At 43.7% G+C, this 18953-nt stretch overlaps 1 protein-coding gene across 1 annotated transcript in view; it reads right to left on the bottom strand.

The window, feature by feature from the left end:
• Positions 1-18953, bottom strand: part of LOC137090092 (zinc finger protein 271-like) — a 105347-nt gene that overhangs the window by 48337 nt on the left and 38057 nt on the right. Inside the window, exons 3-6 of the mRNA XM_067453819.1 lie at positions 16434-16749; positions 15128-15137; positions 11049-11291; positions 10385-10970 (exon numbers count right to left, since the gene is read on the bottom strand). Coding sequence (XP_067309920.1) covers positions 10385-10970; positions 11049-11291; positions 15128-15137; positions 16434-16749 — 1155 coding nt within the window. The remainder of the gene's footprint in view (positions 1-10384; positions 10971-11048; positions 11292-15127; positions 15138-16433; positions 16750-18953) is intronic.

Genomic DNA, 18953 nt, shown 5'->3' with positions numbered 1-18953 from the left:
TATTTAGTTGAATTGATGACTGGGGCATCACAAACAATCCTCAAAGAATCCTGCTGAAGATACATCAAGTATCCCTGGCCTCAGTGTCTGAATTTCAAACCGTTGCATTGACTTCCATTCATACACTTGTAAATGTGGGACACTGGCACACAAGCTTAAGTGATTCTCACTTCAATCCTGTTCAAGTTTACAGTGTCTGCAGAAACCCTCTTACCAAAGTTACAGTAAGAAGAATAAGCTACTGTGGATGACTGTTATCATTTACGAGAAATGACGCTTGATCTGTAACATCGGTATTTGCTTGAGTTATGCTTATATACCCTGTTTACCATTTTGGAAACTTAATTTACTTGATACAGCTTGGTGGTTAGGTAAAACAACAAAAATCCCATTTATATTTATCTAAATATACTGAAGTGTTGAATCTTCCTATCATGAATGTTCTCCAGCATCATGAATGAATGAAGAATAAACACCAACCTCTTTGTTCTTCAGGATCTTCTGTGTGTTTCATTCTGAGGTTCTGGATCACTCGTGTTCTCACTGTCCTCTTTATAATGCTGGGTTCTTTGATCACATTTTAAACACCATTGGGTAGTTTCAAATTTCCAGTCATTGGGTTAAACCTGCTGGGTCGCAATGCTTGGTTGATTCTACCCAGCGCTTGGTTGTTTCACATGCTTTCCACCTTAATTTGTTCAAATTCACACCCAAACTGTCATTTTGAAAGGACAATGCAAAAGGCAAAGCCACTGCTTGCAGATGTTTTAAGATAAGTTCATATATTTTCATTAATAATCATTTTAATTAGCATAATTCTAGTGTTTTTTCTTCTTCGTGGCAACAATTCTTAAGCTTACATGACATTAAGACGACAAAAGTTTTACCTCAGAATCCAATGCAATGTACTGACTCGTGTTAGTTTAGGTAACTTAGGCATGTGAGACTGTTGAGAACAAAAACAAAATAGGGAAGAGGGAAAACAAAAACAAGATACCCAGCTCTATGCTGGGACAATTCTATACCCGCGAGAGAGCATCTGCGATTATGTTATCCTTACCACGTATGTGTCTAATTTGTAAGTGGAATGGTTGGAGAATAAGACTCCATCTCATTATCCTTTGATTCTTTCCTCGCATTCGTTCCAAGAAAGTCAATGGATTATGGTCAGTGTATACCATAACAGGACCACAAACAGAACTCAGATAAACTTCAAAATGCTGAACAGCTAAAACCAAGGCTAAAGCTTCTTTTTCCACTGTAGAATACACTTGCTGATGACGATTGAATTTCTTTGAAAAGTAACTGACTGGATGTTCAATTCCTTGAGAATCCTCTTGTAAAAGGACAGCCCCAGCACCATAGGCACTAGCATCAACTGCAAGTAGGAAGGGTTTCTCAAAATTTGGCGCAACCAACACAGGAGCAGTTGCCAACAAAGATTTAGCATTATCAAAGGCAATCTGACAATGTTCTAGGGTCACATAAATGAGGTAAATGATAACCCAAGTCAGCAAAACCTCAGAGTTTTTTAGACGGCCTTCCACTGCACTTCGAAAAGGACCATTCTCTTCCAGATTGTCAGTCATCTCTACAGGAGTTTCTGAAATACTCAAACATACAGGATCAGTAGCGGTCAAGACATCAAGGGACAATGAAGGTACAGGAGTCACATATGGTTTCAGCAGATTAACGTGACAAACCTGTATTTTCTTGCGACGAGCAGGCGTATTTAACACAATTATTATTTGGATAACACTTGATAATCGTATACGGTCCAGAAAACCTAGCCTGAAAGGGGCTAGTCAAGACAGGTAACAGAGCCAAAACTTGATCTCCTACTTGAAAAATTCTAGATTTGACTTTACGATCAAACAACTTCTGCATCCTTTCTTGAGACTTATCCAACTTTCTTAAAGCAATAGCACGGGCTTCATACAGTCGATAACGAAAACTACTAACATAGTCCAGAACGTTCTCAGGAGGATGAGATGATGTCCACTCATCCGCCAAAACAGTAATGGGACCTCCGACAGTGTGTCCGAACACCAACTCATTTGGACTGAAACCGATGCTTTCCTGTACCACCTCACGAACAGCTAGCAACATCCAAGGGAGTCCTTCCTCCCAGTCATCATCAAGTTCAACGCAATAAGATCTCAGGAGGGATTTAAGAGTCTGATGGAATCGTTCCAGACATCCCTGACTCTGCGGGTGATAAGCACTCGAGACGTTGTGTTTTACTTTTAGTTGTTGCATAACTTTAGAGAATTGTCGAGACATAAAATTTGAACCTTGGTCAGATTGGATAATTTTCGGGATACCAAAAGTAGACATGAAATTCGTTAATGCTTTCAATATACTTTTTACAGTAATGGATCTCAAAGGATAAGCTGCAGGATAACGTGTAGACTGACACATGATAGTAAGTAAGTAAGCGTGTCCAGCCTTAGATCGAGGTAAGGGACCAACACAATCGACAATCAAATGTTCAAAAGGAGTAGTAACGACAGCAATAGGTTGTAAAGGAGCTACTGGAACCTTCTGATTTGGTTTTCCTGTCATCTGGCAGGTATGACAGGACCGGATGTAATGCGTCACATCTCTCTTGATTCTAGGCCAATAAAACTTCCTCAGAATTTTATCACACGTCTTCCGTACTCCCATGTGACCGGCAAGACCCTGGTGGGATAACTGGAGGACACCCTGACGGAAAAGAAGAGGAACAACAATTTGGATTCTAGGATCAAGAGAAGAATCAGAACTATTAGGCTGCTGTCTACAAAGTAATCCATCCTGAAGAAAATAGAAAGATGAAAATTCCTTCTCTCCACCACCAGCAGCTATGGAGAACATTTCTTGCAGGGTTTCATCCACCTGCTGTGCTTTAATGAATTCATCTCGGGTCACACCCTGAAGTGGAGACAAAGAAAAAGCACAAACATGATCAGCACAAATAGATGGACTTCCCGAAATGGAATCAGACTTCTGGTGATCATTAAATGGTAACTCTTCCACAGCTGACACCTCTTCAGCTTCTGAACAGGCAGTGCTAGGTTCAAAATCTGGAGAGTTAAGCAGAGCCATAAAGGTATCTTTAAGAACACGGTCATTCTTGTCTGACATCCTTTTCTTATCCATTGCACGAGTGATCGCGCATGCAGGAAATAAAAGACAATCAGATGATCCTTTTAATTTCTCCACATCAGAAATTACTATAGGAGGAACATCTCGAGCCGACTTTTCCCAAACCTTTCCTCCGGCCAACTCGTTTCCAAGGATGAAAGTGACACCAGGGACAAGAAGCATAGCTCGAACTCCCACCACCACATCTCCTGAAACAATTCCAGAATTAAGATGGATACGGTGCAAAGGAACCTCCATGGAACCCATCTCAAGTCCTCTGACCAGCACATGAGATCCAGTAGCAGTACGTTCAGACAGAGATAAAAGTCCTTCCAGCAGGAATGACTGCCCCGCCCCTGTATCTCGGAGAATACGAACAGGCACAGAGTCAACAGAATCAGGCAAAGAGACACTTCCTTCAGTAAGAAATGGTGTGAAATCAGCACTGTTTTTTTTACATTCTCCATCTCAGTAATATCTAACGGTTCACCCTGTTTATTTACCTGTGCAGGAAAAGAGTTTTCATTCGCTGTAGAAATCAAACTAACAGGTTTTACAGTTCTCTCTTTCTTTTTGAGAATCCCACAGTCTGAGATTTTATGTCCTGGTTTTTTACAATAAAAACAAACCTTTTCACCTTTTGTACGGATAACTGAACTACTTTCAGCAAGGGGGGTTAACACATTCTGCGTGCAACCATCTTTTTATTCTTAACTGATAGACTTAACTTAGACCTACTCAGTTCATTTGTGTGACTAAAAATTTGTTGGGTAAGAACAAATTCATCTGCCATAAGGGCAGCATCGGACATTTTAGTCACTTTGTGCTCATTTAGATACACAGGTTTTAAAGTCTTCCAGAAGAATGAGCTCTCGAAGCTGTTCCTTAGTTGTAATTTTTAAAGAGGAACACCAACGGTCGAACAGATTTTCTTTCTCTCTCGCAAACTCAAGATACGCGCACTTCTCAGCCTTAAAATGACTCCTTAATTTCTGGCGATATGCCTCAGGTGCCAATTCGTAAGCATGTAAAACAGCAGACTTAACGACATCATAATCACCACTCTGTTCTATAGTCAACGCTGAATACACTTCTTTTGCTCTACCGACTAGTACACATTGCAAGAGTAATGTCCAAAACTCCCTTGGCCATTTCAAAGACTCTGCAACACGCTCAAAATGTTGGAAATACTTCTCTACTTCCTTCTCTAAAAACGGCGGCACTAATCGGATGTTTTTAAAAGCATCAAAACTGGGTGCAGTGAACACAGCCTCCACAGGTGACACGTGAACTGGAGTTTCAACAGGATTTGCCTTCAGTTCTAGCTCAAGTTTTTTTAACTGAAATTCTCTTTCATCCCTTTCAAACTGTAACTCCATTCTCCGCATCTCAAACTGCTGTTGTAACTTCTTTAATTCTAAATCATTTTCTAACTCTTTCTCTTTTAGTGCACACGCATCACGCTCAGCACGAAATCTTTCGGCATCAACACATAACTGTTTTTCTTGCAATGACATCTCACTCGTTTTAACATTTCGATCAGGACCAAAAAGAGGAGAGACAAAATCTACATCAGTATCAACATGAGCTCTCACCTCCAAAACACCCCGCTCGAACAACGCGGCTTTCACAACTTTAATCAGTGTCTCCTTAAGTTTCTTATCATAAGTTGTTACCTCAACATCAAAACGTTCGGCAATCTGTAAGAGCTCTTCCTTCGTACATCTCTCCAACAAGATTTCCGAAGGAAATACAAAGAAATCTTTGATTACCGACGCCATTTCTGCAAAAGAAGCAGGAGAGCATACAACAACAATATAAAACGCACGCGAGATGCCACTAAAACTAGAGCGTGAAAAATACAAATCCCATCAGCCACTGCGTCAGGAATCGTCATACATACGAGCTCCGAATCTAAGCCACCGTAGTTAAGATAAATAAAGACTTACCACAAGTCGTTTCTCAAATTATCTTCAACCTCCGTAGGCATCACAAACACAGAAAGAGCAATAGTGCCATCTTATATGAAAGAGAGACTCCAGCTAACTACAAACACAGAGCTAACTAACCTACCTGCTCTTCAAAGGTGTACGAGGCTCGAGGCGGCTTTAAACGCTGAACTCACGGACAATTGGTAATGAAACCAAAAGCCTGAAGCGTACCCCCGACAGAGATTAAACCTCCGCCCAGAATAACCTTCAAAAATAAGAAAGGCAAAATAACAAACAAAAACAACAAATAGTGCCTCGATGGAAGGATTACCAACCCAGCTGAGAACACTCTAACTTCCCGGAGTCTACTCAGTCACACAGATGACACACTAACACATTATGCATTTTCCTAAGCATTGTAGTATCCCGGACGAGCCCCCAATTTATGTTACGACCCGCTCGTTGAAAGTCGCAACATAAAAGGGGGAAAGCGGACAACACTTCTAGTTAAAGAAAACTAGTTTATTAAAGTGCCAGAACACCACATAAAATGAATATAAACAAACAGAAGTCTAGGGATCAAAGAAACAAATCAACATATAATAAAATATATGAATACACTACATGACTTAGGAAATTACAAACAAACATGAATGAGAAAATAAGAGCTTACATCATTTACAGAGCAGCCTCTTAGAAGATCTATCACACAGAGGAAGCTACTGATAATGATACACATCACTCTTATATACACCAAGCAATTAGCAATGAGCACAGGAGACTAATCAGAAACTCCTCCCACTTTGCCCAATTAGGGATGACAGGAGACTCAGGGTCGTCACAGAGACGATATTAATACAGTTTGTGATTACAAAGAACCATGATCCCCTTACGAAAATTAACCATGGTTGCATGTAGGGATGTCACAAGTACCGGTACTTCGGTACCAAGTACATACTGAAATGTTAAAAATGTGACGATAGTATCTGTATAGCATCGACTCACAAGTAGACTATATTCGGTCCCGCAGCTGCGTTCAGTCGCGTTACGCAGGGTTGAGTCCAGACTGTAGCCGAATATATACTAGTGTCTGTGTATATTAAATACTATTTAAATATTACTCTTCCATGTTTTGCGTCTCTGTGTGAATGACAGGGGCGCATGTCATATCATGAACACAGACACTCAAAAGTCACGGCAACCCGTCAAAATAAAAGTTCGATTTAAACGTGAATAAATTGACAGAATATATTAGGTTTGTAGTTGTCATTGTTGCCAATTTTAACACATTTGTGTATTGTACCATTTGTCAAGCAATACAAATAATGGTTTTAACAGTCTAAACATGCATTCTTCATTTGTTCCTTCATGATTGTCTAGTTTTACCGTAGGCTAATGAACAGGAGATTTTTTAAGAACAACCCAGCAAGAATAACCCAGAATAGCAAATCCATTAATGGTAAAAAATTGACTACATTTTGCGTTTTCTCAAAAGCCCAGCCTGCTGGGTTAAAATGCCACTGGGTTAAATTAACCCAGCATGTGTTCTGTCCAATATTTACCCAGCGCTGGGTTGCCAATTGGGTTGTTTTTAACCCAGCCATTTTTAGAGTGTACAAATAAATTGATAAATATATTTAGATTGAACAGGAAGAATTATTATCAGAACAAATTGGAACAGTACCAGAGTAATATCCAAGAGATTTGGAAAGTAGTGAATACTATAATCAAGAATGGGCCTAAAAAAGCTGAATTTCCTAACTACTATGTGAAAGATAATTTAATTATTAATAAGACTCAGGAAATTACAAATGCTTTTAACAATTTCTTTGTAAGTGTAGGACCTACATTGTTCAACCAAATTATTGAACCAAAAGATACAAATGGAATTAATGAACAACTTATAAAACCAAATCAGTGTAGATGAAAATGAAATAATTGGAATTGTAGAAAAATGTAAAAATAAAAGTAAAAATCAAGCTTGGTGAGAGTCAGTATAACCTCAGAGGAATAGGTATCTTTAAAAAAAAACAGTGTGAGAACAAATAAAAAAAGTAAATGTATTTCAGTCAGAGGGGTAAATCTGGAATAGTTTACATGATAAATTAAAAGGGTGTTATATAGTAAAATTATTTTAAAAAATGTACAAATCTAGAAACATTGAAACATTAATACATTAATTAATTCATTAATATGATTATTATTATAACAAAGGTGTGCACTAATGGGAAGATGATTAACCTTATTTAATTCTGCTTTAATTTAAGTTTTAGGTAAAGTAAAGTATAGTATGCATGACTTTGTTTTCTTCTTGATATATTGTCCTATGGTAAGAGGGCTAGGCATAATAAGTTCAGACTTCAGCCTAGACCCTTTCGGTCTTTGTCCTTGTCTTTGAAATCTTGAATGATTATATATTTTAATTTAAAATGCTTTGTTCTTGTTTAATTTTTTGTTTTGTTTTCTCTTTGGATGAATGACCGAATAAACTAAACTAAACTGATTCTGGTATTTCAATATACTCAGAAAGATTCAAGAAAGCATACAGAATGAGACCCAGAAACTCTCACTCAAGGTTTAATTACTTTAATCCTGAAACCCAGGAAAGACTTACTTTTAATTTTAACTTTTAAATTTGCGTCATATATCTCCGCTTGACAATTGTCTATTAAAGATTGCACAGCCCCCTCCAGTTAGATCTGAAGTTACAGATTTTTAGGCATTGTGATCACAAATCTAAATAAAAGTACCTTGAACTTTGACCCTGTTATAATAAAATCTCAGAAAATATTTAATGCATTTATTCTTCATTCTTTCATGATGCCGGAGAACATTCATGATAGAAATATTGAAGCACTTCAGCACATTTATATTTGCAGTAAAACTTTCAGATATAATAATTTCTTTATTTTCAACAAATGCTCAGTAAAGGAGAAATGTTCAAATTGATTTTCAACCTCGGGTCAAACGAAATATTATTTTAGCTTTTATTTTACATTTATTTTATATGATTCACTATTTTTAACAACCATATTATCAAAATGTTGGACATTTCCCTAAATAAACACAAGTCATTTTTTTATTTAGTTTTAGTGGAAACAGGCTAACCTTTGAGATCAGTTATATTAAATTTAATAGGGATTCAGAAATATGAATAATTTCGTGATTAGTAATTAAGGGAGCAGGAGATAAGATCTTTTTTTTTTATTGTCCATCTTCATCTTCCTTCATTCCTACTAAAGGAGCAATGTGCTCCAGCACTGGTGGATGAAGACATGGGCTGTGTGCAGTGTGATATTCCTGCTCATGTTCATGTCTCTTGCACTTCAAGAAATCCATTAAATGATGTTAGAACTTTATTCAGGAATTCCACAATAAACATTACTAAAGGGAGATGCATTTTTTAGAATGTAGATTTCTTTTTCTAATTACAGTCAGTAACAATACAAATCAAACGCAAATAACAAGCACTCAAAAGAAGTCAGTCAAGAAGCATTAATTAGGCAGTTGATACTGCTTTCCACACCACTTTTAGACATCCACATTTGTGAAGTGGACAAGGTAAGTTTATATGGACAGACCCTTTTGTCTACTTCATATGTACACTTCAGGCAGCTTCATATAGCACAATGCAACACGATTGTGACGTCACCGCATATCGCGTTTAATTTATCCCACCACAAACAACTCTATGCTGTTTTAATTATTTAAAAAAACATTTAAAACAACCCAAGCACACCTATATACCTATCTAATGCTCTATTAAACTATTTTGTAAAGGAAAAAAAATAATAATAATCAACTCCATATTGGATTCCAAGTGATCAAGGGCTTAGGCCGTTCCAGTTCAGTCCATTGCAATGGTTCGGTCAGTAGTGGACACTCATGCAACATATGCAATGACGCACATCCGAGTGAACGAGACTTAGGGAAGTTAGCGAGTGAAGGGCATAATGAAAATGAACTGGAACTTAGCATGAGAAGTACACACGCCAAACTAAAATGGGCATTTACCAATCAGTGGCCAATTTCAAACTACAATAGTTTTTTTGTTACCGTTTTTCAACAGACTTGTTAAACTCATGAAGGTCCACCCCTAAACCAAGCCCCCAGTGGATTAGAGCAAATCAGGTATCGCGGATGACAATGCCCATCATGGTTTGAAAACGCCCCACTGATTGGGAAACACCCACTTGTGTTCTGCAGAGAAACACACCTGCATGATCTTGTGCTCATCAACTAAAAAACACTAGCCTGGCCGGATGCCAGCGGAACTCAGCTCCGCCCACAACATTTGAGCTCGGGCAGTTTGGTCTGGCCTCGCTCCATAGAGGAGTAATTATGCTCGAACAGAAACTGTTCGGACCAATGAAATCATCAGGGCGGGCTTTAGACGATGATGGACAGATGATCAACAGTAACGTAATCATTCACGTCATCAAAGGGGCTTGGATTATATTTGTTCAAATCTTAAACGGAGAGCTTGTTTGTATCTGTATCACCTTCACTGTTTCTCTCAGAAATGATGACCGTGTTGGGTCAGTACTCTGTGTATCCTTAAATTCTTTTTTTTTTTACAACACCGGCACAGATCGTTTATTCCAGCGCGCGTGCAGACAGGGTTGCCAAGTTTTTACAACAAAACGCCTAGCCCTAAACAATATAGCTTCTCCGGGGATTCCCCGGAAAAAAATGGCGTTTGGGGGGTGACAGGGTGTGTTATTTTGTAAAGGTCGTCTGCTAAAATTCGCATTCATGGGTCTATATATCACATAATAATCGCTTCAACAAGCAGACATGGAAAACAACCCGCAGAAAAAAACATGGACTTGGCAACACAGTGCAGTTGAGCTCCGTTGACATTTGACAACTAACGTAATGTGTCGCTTCGTTGCTCTGATTGGTTGTAGGTCTGTCCAATTGAGGTCTTTCCTGGTTCGGTTGAAACACGCCCCATAATCACAGCCCAATGGAGCATCAGACTCATATTCTGACTAGAATTGAGTATGACCACATCAGGCTAACAAATCACTGTTAGTTCAGTGTCACTGTCTCCACCCATGTGTGCTGTTGACTTTCATCACAGCTTCAATGCTGATCCAACACACTTTAAACATTGAAATGTCAATCTCCACCAAAATGATTGTCTGGATCAAAACTCAACATTGTATCAATGTCACCATGCTGTCTGGGGTGGTTTCTCCACCGCATGGATCTTCATGTGTTTCTTCAGGTGACTTTTAATAGAGAAACTCTTCCCGCACTGATCACACGTGTGCGGCTTCTCTCTGCTGTGAATCCTCTCATGTCTTTTCAGATGTCCTAACTGACTGAATCTCTTGTCACAGTGTGAACACTTGTAAGGTTTTTCTCCAGTGTGGATCTTCCCATGTGTTTTCAGATATGATGACCAACTGAATCTCTTGTCACAGTGTGAACACTTGTAAGGTTTTTCTCCAGTGTGGATCCTCTCATGTGTTTTCAGAGTTGATGACTGACTGAATCTCTTGTCACAGTTTGAACACTTGTAAGGTTTTTCTCCAGTGTGGATCTTCCCATGTGTTTTCAGATATGATGACCGACTGAATCTCTTGTCACAGTGTGAACACTTGTAAGGTTTTTCTCCAGTGTGGATCCTCTCATGTGTTTTCAGCGTTGATGACTGACTGAATCTCTTGTCACAGTTTGAACACTTGTAAGGTTTTTCTCCAGTGTGTATCCTCTCATGTGTTTTCAGATATGATGACAGACTGAATCTCTTGTCACAGTGTGAACACTCGTAAGGTTTTTCTCCAGTGTGTTTCCTCTCATGTATTTTCAGATCTGATGACCGACTGAATCTCTTGTCACAGTGTGAACACTCGTGAGGTTTTTCTCCAGTGTGAATCCTCTGGTGCCGTTTTAACTTACTCCCTGTAATAAAAGTCTTCTCACACTCAAAGCACATGTACTCTCTCACACCAGTGTGTATTTTCTCATGTCTGTGTAAACTATGCCACTGTGAAAAACTCTTTCCACACACAGAACATGAATATGGCTTCTCCTTCGTATGAACTCTCAGGTGTCTCTTCAGGGTTGATGTATCAATAAATGTTTTGCTGCATATATCACATGTGAACAGCTTCTCTCCGGTGTGGATCTTCATGTGACTTTTAAGGATTGATGATTGATGGAAACTTTTTCCACAGTGATCACATGAGTATGGCTTCTCTCCGGTGTGGATCTTCATGTGAACTGTGGCAAGGGGGGCGTGGTTCAGCGAGGTCTGCAGCGGGAGAGAGAGCCGCGGGACAAGCGGTACGTGAGTGGGTTGGAAGCAGATTAATAACACCTGTCTCTTGTTCTAGTAATGAGCGCGGAGAGGGGATAAAACAGCAGTGGAACCGGAGATCGAGGAGAGAGAGAACCCGGACGGTTGATGCGAACCCCCCATGTATTGAGACTGAGTACCGGAAGCCGGAAGTGCCGACCCGGAAGTGATCGAGAGATCGTGTTATGAGATTCCACACTTGAATGTGTGTGTGCTGACAAGTTTATTGAGAAAATAAAGAGAAAGCATCAACCGTCCAGCCGACCCCTTGTCCTCTTCCTTCCTTATTATATCGAACTTTGCTACAGTGGTGCCGAAACCCGGGAAGGAAGTAGGACCGCGCCGCCGCCATGACTACTCCAATGCCCTCCGCCACGCCGTTTGCGGACATTATCACCTCTCTCGCGGCCCTCCACCAGGAACAACATCAGTCCATGCTGGAGCTGCGGGCGGACCAGGAGCGTCGATTCGAGGCCATCGTCCGCGGCCAGCAAGAGGACCGCGAGAGGTTCCGGAGCTGGATAGACCGGGAGGTTCGCACCGAAGCCGCCGGGCTCGCCAGCGCACCGGTCCACGTGCCCCTACACAAGATGGGGCCACAGGACGATCCCGAGGCCTTCATTGACCTATTTCAAAAAGCGGCGGAGGCCTGCGGGTGGCCCCGGGCACAGTGGCCGGTGCGCCTTATTCCACTGCTCACCGGAGAAGCCCAGGCGGCCGCCCAACAACTGCCGGTGGCGAACCTCCTGGATTACGAAGATCTGAAGAGGGCCATCATCCAGCGGGTCGGTCGGACCCCCGAACAGCACCGTCAGCGTTTCCGCTCGCTAGAGTGGGGGGAGACCGGCCGGCCCTTCGCGATGGCCCACCAGCTCCGGGACGCCTGCCGCAAATGGCTATTGGCCGGTGGAAGCGACGTGGACCACATCGTCGATCTGGTGGTACTGGAGCAGTTCATCACTCGGCTACCCAAGAAGACCGCCGAGTGGGTCCAGTGCCACCGGCCCACGTCGCTGACGACGGCCATCAACCTGGCGGAGGACCATCTGGTGGCGTGCCCAGGGGTCGGCGAACCCCGACTAACCTCTCCCTCTCTCTCTCCCCCCTCTGTCTCTCCTTCTCACCCTGTCCCTCTCCCTAGGTCCCGCCCTCCAGGGCCCCCTCGCATTCCCCCCAGAGGTCGGGGTGGAATGGGCCCAGGGCAGTACGGGAGTTCGAGGGCCCCGCCCAGGGGGGCGGGGCTGCTGGGGTCGGGCGGGGATAACGGTTCCGGTTCCACCCCCCCTCCGCGCTCATATTCCAACCCACTCCCCGCCGCAGGGGCGGCGGGCAGGCCTGGGCTGGCCTGCTGGCGGTGCGGCGACCCGGACCATTTTGTGGACCGATGTCCAATGATGGACATCGGGACAATGATCCGGGTCCCGGACGTTCAGCGGGCCACCCCTGATCAAGCAGGAGAATACCAAGTTCCTGTGAGTATCAAGGGGGGTACATATCAGGCTTTGGTGGATTCAGGCTGTAACCAAACCTCGATCCATCAAAGCCTGATGCAGCCTGGGGCATTGGATACAAGCCGCATGGTTAAGGTGCGGTGTGTGCACGGGGATGTGGTGGAATATCCGGTTGTCCCAGTCACGATACAGTTTAGGGGAGAAAATCATAGTGTTGAGGTGGCGGTTAGTCCCCACCTCCGGCATCCGCTAATTCTGGGGACAAATTGGCCCGCCTTTCCGGCGTTATTGGGGTCGATATGTGCGGATGCCGCTTGGGGGAACAAGGCTAGGAACGGGGCGGTGCGAGTGCAGGTTGGTGAGACTGATACGGGACCCTCGGGAACTGCTTCAGAGGAACCGAGCGGGGTCGAGAGACTGATTCTCTCGGACCGCGATGACTTCCCTCTGGAGCAGTCTCAAGACGATACCCTAAAACATGCTTTCCAACAGGTCCGCACTATCGACGGCCAGTCCCTTCAACCTGCCTTGCCCGTCACGTATCCTTATTTTGCCATAATTAAGGATAGGTTGTATCGAGTGACCCAAGACGCTCAGACAAAAGTGGATACAACCCAGTTGTTAGTACCAAAGAGCCGCCGGGAAATGCTTTTCCAGGCGGCTCACTCGAACCCGATGGCGGGCCACCTGGGACAGGCGGCCACGCTGAATCGTTTAATGACCCGATTTTTTTGGCCAGGCATTCACGACAATGTGCGCAGGTGGTGCGCGTCTTGTCCTGAATGTCAGTTGGTGAATCCCCTGGCCTCCCCAAAAGCGCCATTGCGCCCCCTTCCATTAATGCAGGTCCCCTTCGAGAGAATTGCGATGGACCTCATCGGGCCATTAGAGCGATCCGCACGCGGGCATCGTTTTGCGCTAGTTATCGTGGACTACGCAACACGATATCCGGAGGCAGTGGCTCTCCGCAACATCTCGGCGAAGAGTGTTGCGGACGCACTGTTCCGTTTAATCTCCCGAGTGGGGATTCCGAAGGAAATCCTCACTGATCAAGGCACGGCGTTTATGTCACGCACGTTAAGCGAATTATACGGGTTATTGGGCATCAAATCGATTCGGACAAGCGTCTATCACCCACAAACAGACGGCTTGGTCGAACGATTTAATCGCACTCTTAAATCCATGATCCGTAAATTCGTACAGGAAGACGCCAAAAATTGGGATCGGTGGTTAGAACCCCTCTTATTCGCTGTGCGAGAGGTCCCGCAAGCCTCCACGGGGTTTTCCCCCTTCGAGCTTCTCTACGGACGACAGCCCCGTGGGGTGCTGGACGTCCTACGAGAAACTTGGGAGGAGGGGCCTTCTTTGGCCAAAAACGAAATTCAATATGTGCTGGACTTGCGAACAAAACTCCACACCTTGGGGCGGCTATCTAGGGAGAATTTGTTGCAAGCCCAGGACCGCCAAAGCCGGTCGTATAACAGGGGTACGAGACTACGCAAATTCACACCGGGAGAGAAAGTGCTTGTATTACTCCCGACATCGAGCTCTAAATTAATGTCGAAATGGCAGGGGCCGTTTGAGGTCGCTCGACAGGTTGGAGACCTCGATTATGAAGTGATACGGTCCGATAGGAACGGAGCACGGCAAATATATCACCTTAATCTCCTGAAGAAATGGAATGAGGTCGAATCAGTGTTGTTGGCGACGGTGATCGGGGGAGAGGATGATCTCGGGCCAGAGGCGAGCATCAAAGCACAATCGGTCGCACTGGCCCCTGGGGGAGATCACCTCTCACCGTCCCAACTCACTGATCTCTCAAAACTACAGGCGGAATTCGCCGACGTGTTCTCGCCCCTACCGGGCCGTACCGACTTAATTCAGCACCATATCGAGACCGAGCCGGGCGTGGTAGTTCGCAGCCGGCCGTATCGTTTACCTGAACACAAAAAAAAAGTAGTTCAGGAAGAATTAGGGGCAATGCTCGATATGGGAGTAATAGAGGAGTCCAACAGTGACTGGGCGAGCCCGATCGTTTTGGTCCCTAAAACCGACGGCTCGGTCAGGTTCTGTGTGGACTACCGCAAGGTGAACGCAGTGTCGAAATTCGACGCGTATCCAATGCCGCGGGTTGACGAGTTGCTTGATCGGCTCGGCACGGCTCGATTTTATTCGACATTGGACTTAACGAAGGGCTATTGGCAGATCCCCTTGTCTCCATTGTCCAAAGAAAAAACAGCCTTCACCACGCCGTTCGGATTGCACCAATTCGTCACACATCCCTTCGGTTTGTTCGGGGCACCCGCTACCTTTCAGCGCCTCATGGACAGGATTTTGCGTCCCCATGCCGCATATGCTGCTGCCTACCTGGACGACATCGTGATTTACAGTCACGATTGGCAGCGGCATATGCAGCATGTCCGGGGGGTCTTGAGGTCGTTGAGGGGAGCGGGGCTCACGGCCAACCCGAAGAAGTGTGCAATTGGGCGGGTGGAGGTAAGGTATCTGGGCTTCCACTTGGGTCATGGGCAGGTGCGTCCCCAAATTGATAAGACCGCCGCAATTGCAACCTGCCCGAGGCCCAAGACCAAAAAGGAGGTAAGGCAGTTCTTGGGGCTGGCGGGATATTATAGACGGTTTATACCAAATTATTCGGACCTCACCAGCCCCCTGACTGACCTTACTAAAAAGGGGCTACCAGATACGGTCCAATGGACGGAGCCGTGCCAGCAGGCCTTCACCCGAGTTAAGGCTGCTCTATGTGGCGGGCCGCTTTTACACTCCCCTGACTTTTCTCTCCCTTTTCTGTTGCAGACTGACGCGTCGGACAGGGGGCTGGGCGCAGTCCTGGCCCAGGAGGTGGAGGGGGGAGAGCGGCCGGTGCTGTACATTAGCCGTAAGCTCTCGAAGAGAGAGGCTAAGTACAGCACCATCGAAAAAGAGTGCCTTGCCATCAGGTGGGCCGTTCTCACCCTCCACTACTACCTTCTGGGGCGGGAGTTCACCCTCTGTTCGGACCACGCTCCTCTCCAGTGGCTCCACCGCATGAAGGATACCAACGCGTGGATCACCCGTTGGTATCTAGCTCTTCAGCCTTTTAAGTTCCAGGTGGTCCACAGGCCGGGTGCTCAGATGGCTGTGGCCGACTTCCTCTCCAGAAATGGGGGGGGGGGGGGGGGGGGGCTGCAGGCCGGACGGCTCCCCGGCCTGAGTCGGGCGGTGGGGGTATGTGGCAAGGGGGGCGTGGTTCAGCGAGGTCTGCAGCGGGAGAGAGAGCCGCGGGACAAGCGGTACGTGAGTGGGTTGGAAGCAGATTAATAACACCTGTCTCTTGTTCTAGTAATGAGCGCGGAGAGGGGATAAAACAGCAGTGGAACCGGAGATCGAGGAGAGAGAGAACCCGGACGGTTGATGCGAACCCCCCATGTATTGAGACTGAGTACCGGAAGCCGGAAGTGCCGACCCGGAAGTGATCGAGAGATCGTGTTATGAGATTCCACACTTGAATGTGTGTGTGCTGACAAGTTTATTGAGAAAATAAAGAGAAAGCATCAACCGTCCAGCCGACCCCTTGTCCTCTTCCTTCCTTATTATATCGAACTTTGCTACATGAACATTAAGGTGTGCTGATTGATGGAAACTTTTTCCACACTGATCACATGTGAACGGCTTCTCTCCGGTGTGGATCTTCATGTGAACATTAAGGTGTGATGATTGATGGAAACTTTTTCCACACTGATCACATGTGAACGGCTTCTCTCCGGTGTGGATCTTCATGTGAACATTAAGGTGTGCTGATTGATGGAAACTTTTTCCACACTGATCACATGTGAACGGCTTCTCTCCGGTGTGGATCCTCATGTGAAGTTTAAGATTATATGTGTTAGTGAAACTCTTTCCACACTGAGTGCAGGTTGTAGATTTCTTGGCTCTTCTTTTCTTTATAAATGTCTTTTTAGTCTTTGAGCGACTCAAAGGTTTTTCTCCAGGTTTGACATGATTTTCCTCCTCTACTTCACTCAGTTCTTCACTCTCCTCACTCTCTTCCATCAGGTCTGAAACCAAAGAAAAATATATACCTATTTGATAGTTTAACTGTTTCTCTAAATGTGCTGAAGTGTTGAGTCTTCCTATCATGAATGTTCTCCAGCATCATGAATGAATGAAGAATAAACACCAACCTCTTTGTTCTTCAGGATCTTCAGTGTGTTTCATTCTGCAGGTTCTGGATCACTCGTGTTCTCACTGTCCTCTTTAATAAACTCAGTCTTTGCAGATTTCAGCTCTTCCTGATGCTTTGATGCTTGTCTTCACTTGTAGACTGATGGGAATATTCCAGCATTTATTGATCAACTGATGTGGGAGGAGATTCACTGATGATGTAAATGATGTGGGAGGAGCTTCACTGATGATGTGATTGTGTGGGCGGAGCTTCACTGATGATGAACTCCAGTGTGGGAGCTGATTTGCCATGATCAAAAATATTTCTGTTACTGAATTTGTTTTTATACTAAATGATAACAGAACATAAATAAGGTAATGCAATTATTTCAAATATAAATAATGGTAAGAAAAAAATGAAAGCATAAAGACAGAAATAAACATACATTTGGTAACCAACAGTTTGTTTCCAGACTCAAGGTCCATTAGTGAAGAGACATACAACAACTAACACAAAATTACAAACAGTACAAAACATTTAAAAGAAACAATTATACCAGTACTTACATAAACTGACTTTTTTAAACTTGACCCACAAAGGAACAGTATTAAAGGAAGTACAGTTACTCTAAAAAGGTTCATCTTAACCTGATCTGAAAACAAATGACATTCTCACCAACATATTTACTTGGCCATATAACATTAGTTGTAATGCCCATTATATCAGTACAGGAAACCTTTTCCACTTCATACAGTTCATTCTTTACCCAATTGAACAAGGCAGAATAATGTCTTCTGAGTTCAACTATATTCTCGGCTCCAGAAATAGAGCATGGTAATATCACATTATTCCTATTCGATGTTCTTACATTCTTCCAGAAATCATTTACATTATAATGTAACAGATTTTCTGCCACTGCTCTCACAGTTTGTTCATCAAATCCCCTCAGTCTGTTGACCCCAATGAAATGAGTTTTAAGTGTGAATTTACAGGAGATGTGAAGACATCATCATAATAAATGAGGTGAAAACAGGAACTATTGAGATGAAATAAAGAGTCTTTTCAGCAGCTCTGTTAATATTGATGAGCTTCAGACTATCAACACTCATTCAACAAGACATTCAGGATCATCAGCAGATCATCTCACTTTATTCTGACTGTTTGCTCTTACAAACACATTATTACACTCAGGATATATGACAAAAGACTATTCAACTGCTCTATAGGACAATTCACCATGACGTCACAACAGTAATAAATGTTCGTCCGGGTGGCAAAAGCCAAAGCATTCCTATGGCAATGCTAGTAAATTGCTTGGGATTCAGACATAGTTAACATGATTATTGAGGGACTGATTAATTAATTCAGGAGATAGCGATACGTGAAACGCCTAACCTTGCTCCAGTAGATATAGTGCTAGTCTAATACCATCATTTTTAAATGAGCCTCAGCCTACCATTGAGTAGTTATTTTAGTGACTATTGTTGTTTGACTTACAAAATGTTAGGCTATCGTAGATGGTCTATTTCCCTGTTATCTAACTAAAAAGGCTATGGTGGTTTTCTGTTGCTCGGAGTCGGATCAGATAGCACAGACGTGAGCTTATGATGGTCAAAAGGATAGCGTGCTGTAGACAAGCGCTCCTCCGCTAACGTTAGGCATTCACTCAAACTAAACTCGCGCTGATGATGAAGCCAGTGTGGTACACACATCAATCATTCATCAGCTGACAACCATGTTCTGCTTTTCCTATTTCTTCCATTGCCATTCGATCAGTAGCCTACATGACACTAGAAGTTCGGTCTCTTCCTACTTTTACTTCAGGCAGTGACTGGCAATGAGTTCGATCTTTAAAAGAGATCTAAAGTTTACTAATATTAGTCTTGAATTGCCCCAGCTGAAGATAATTATGCTCTGCTATGATTTTGTAGATGGACTGTTTTGAGAATACTTCTCTGTAGCACCTCTTCTGA

Source organism: Pseudorasbora parva, chromosome 2 (genome assembly GCF_024679245.1).
Source record: "Pseudorasbora parva isolate DD20220531a chromosome 2, ASM2467924v1, whole genome shotgun sequence".
NCBI classification, from domain to species: Eukaryota; Metazoa; Chordata; class Actinopteri; order Cypriniformes; family Gobionidae; genus Pseudorasbora; species Pseudorasbora parva.
Note: the sequence above shows the minus strand (reverse complement) of the source record. Positions and strands in the feature narration are given on the sequence as shown.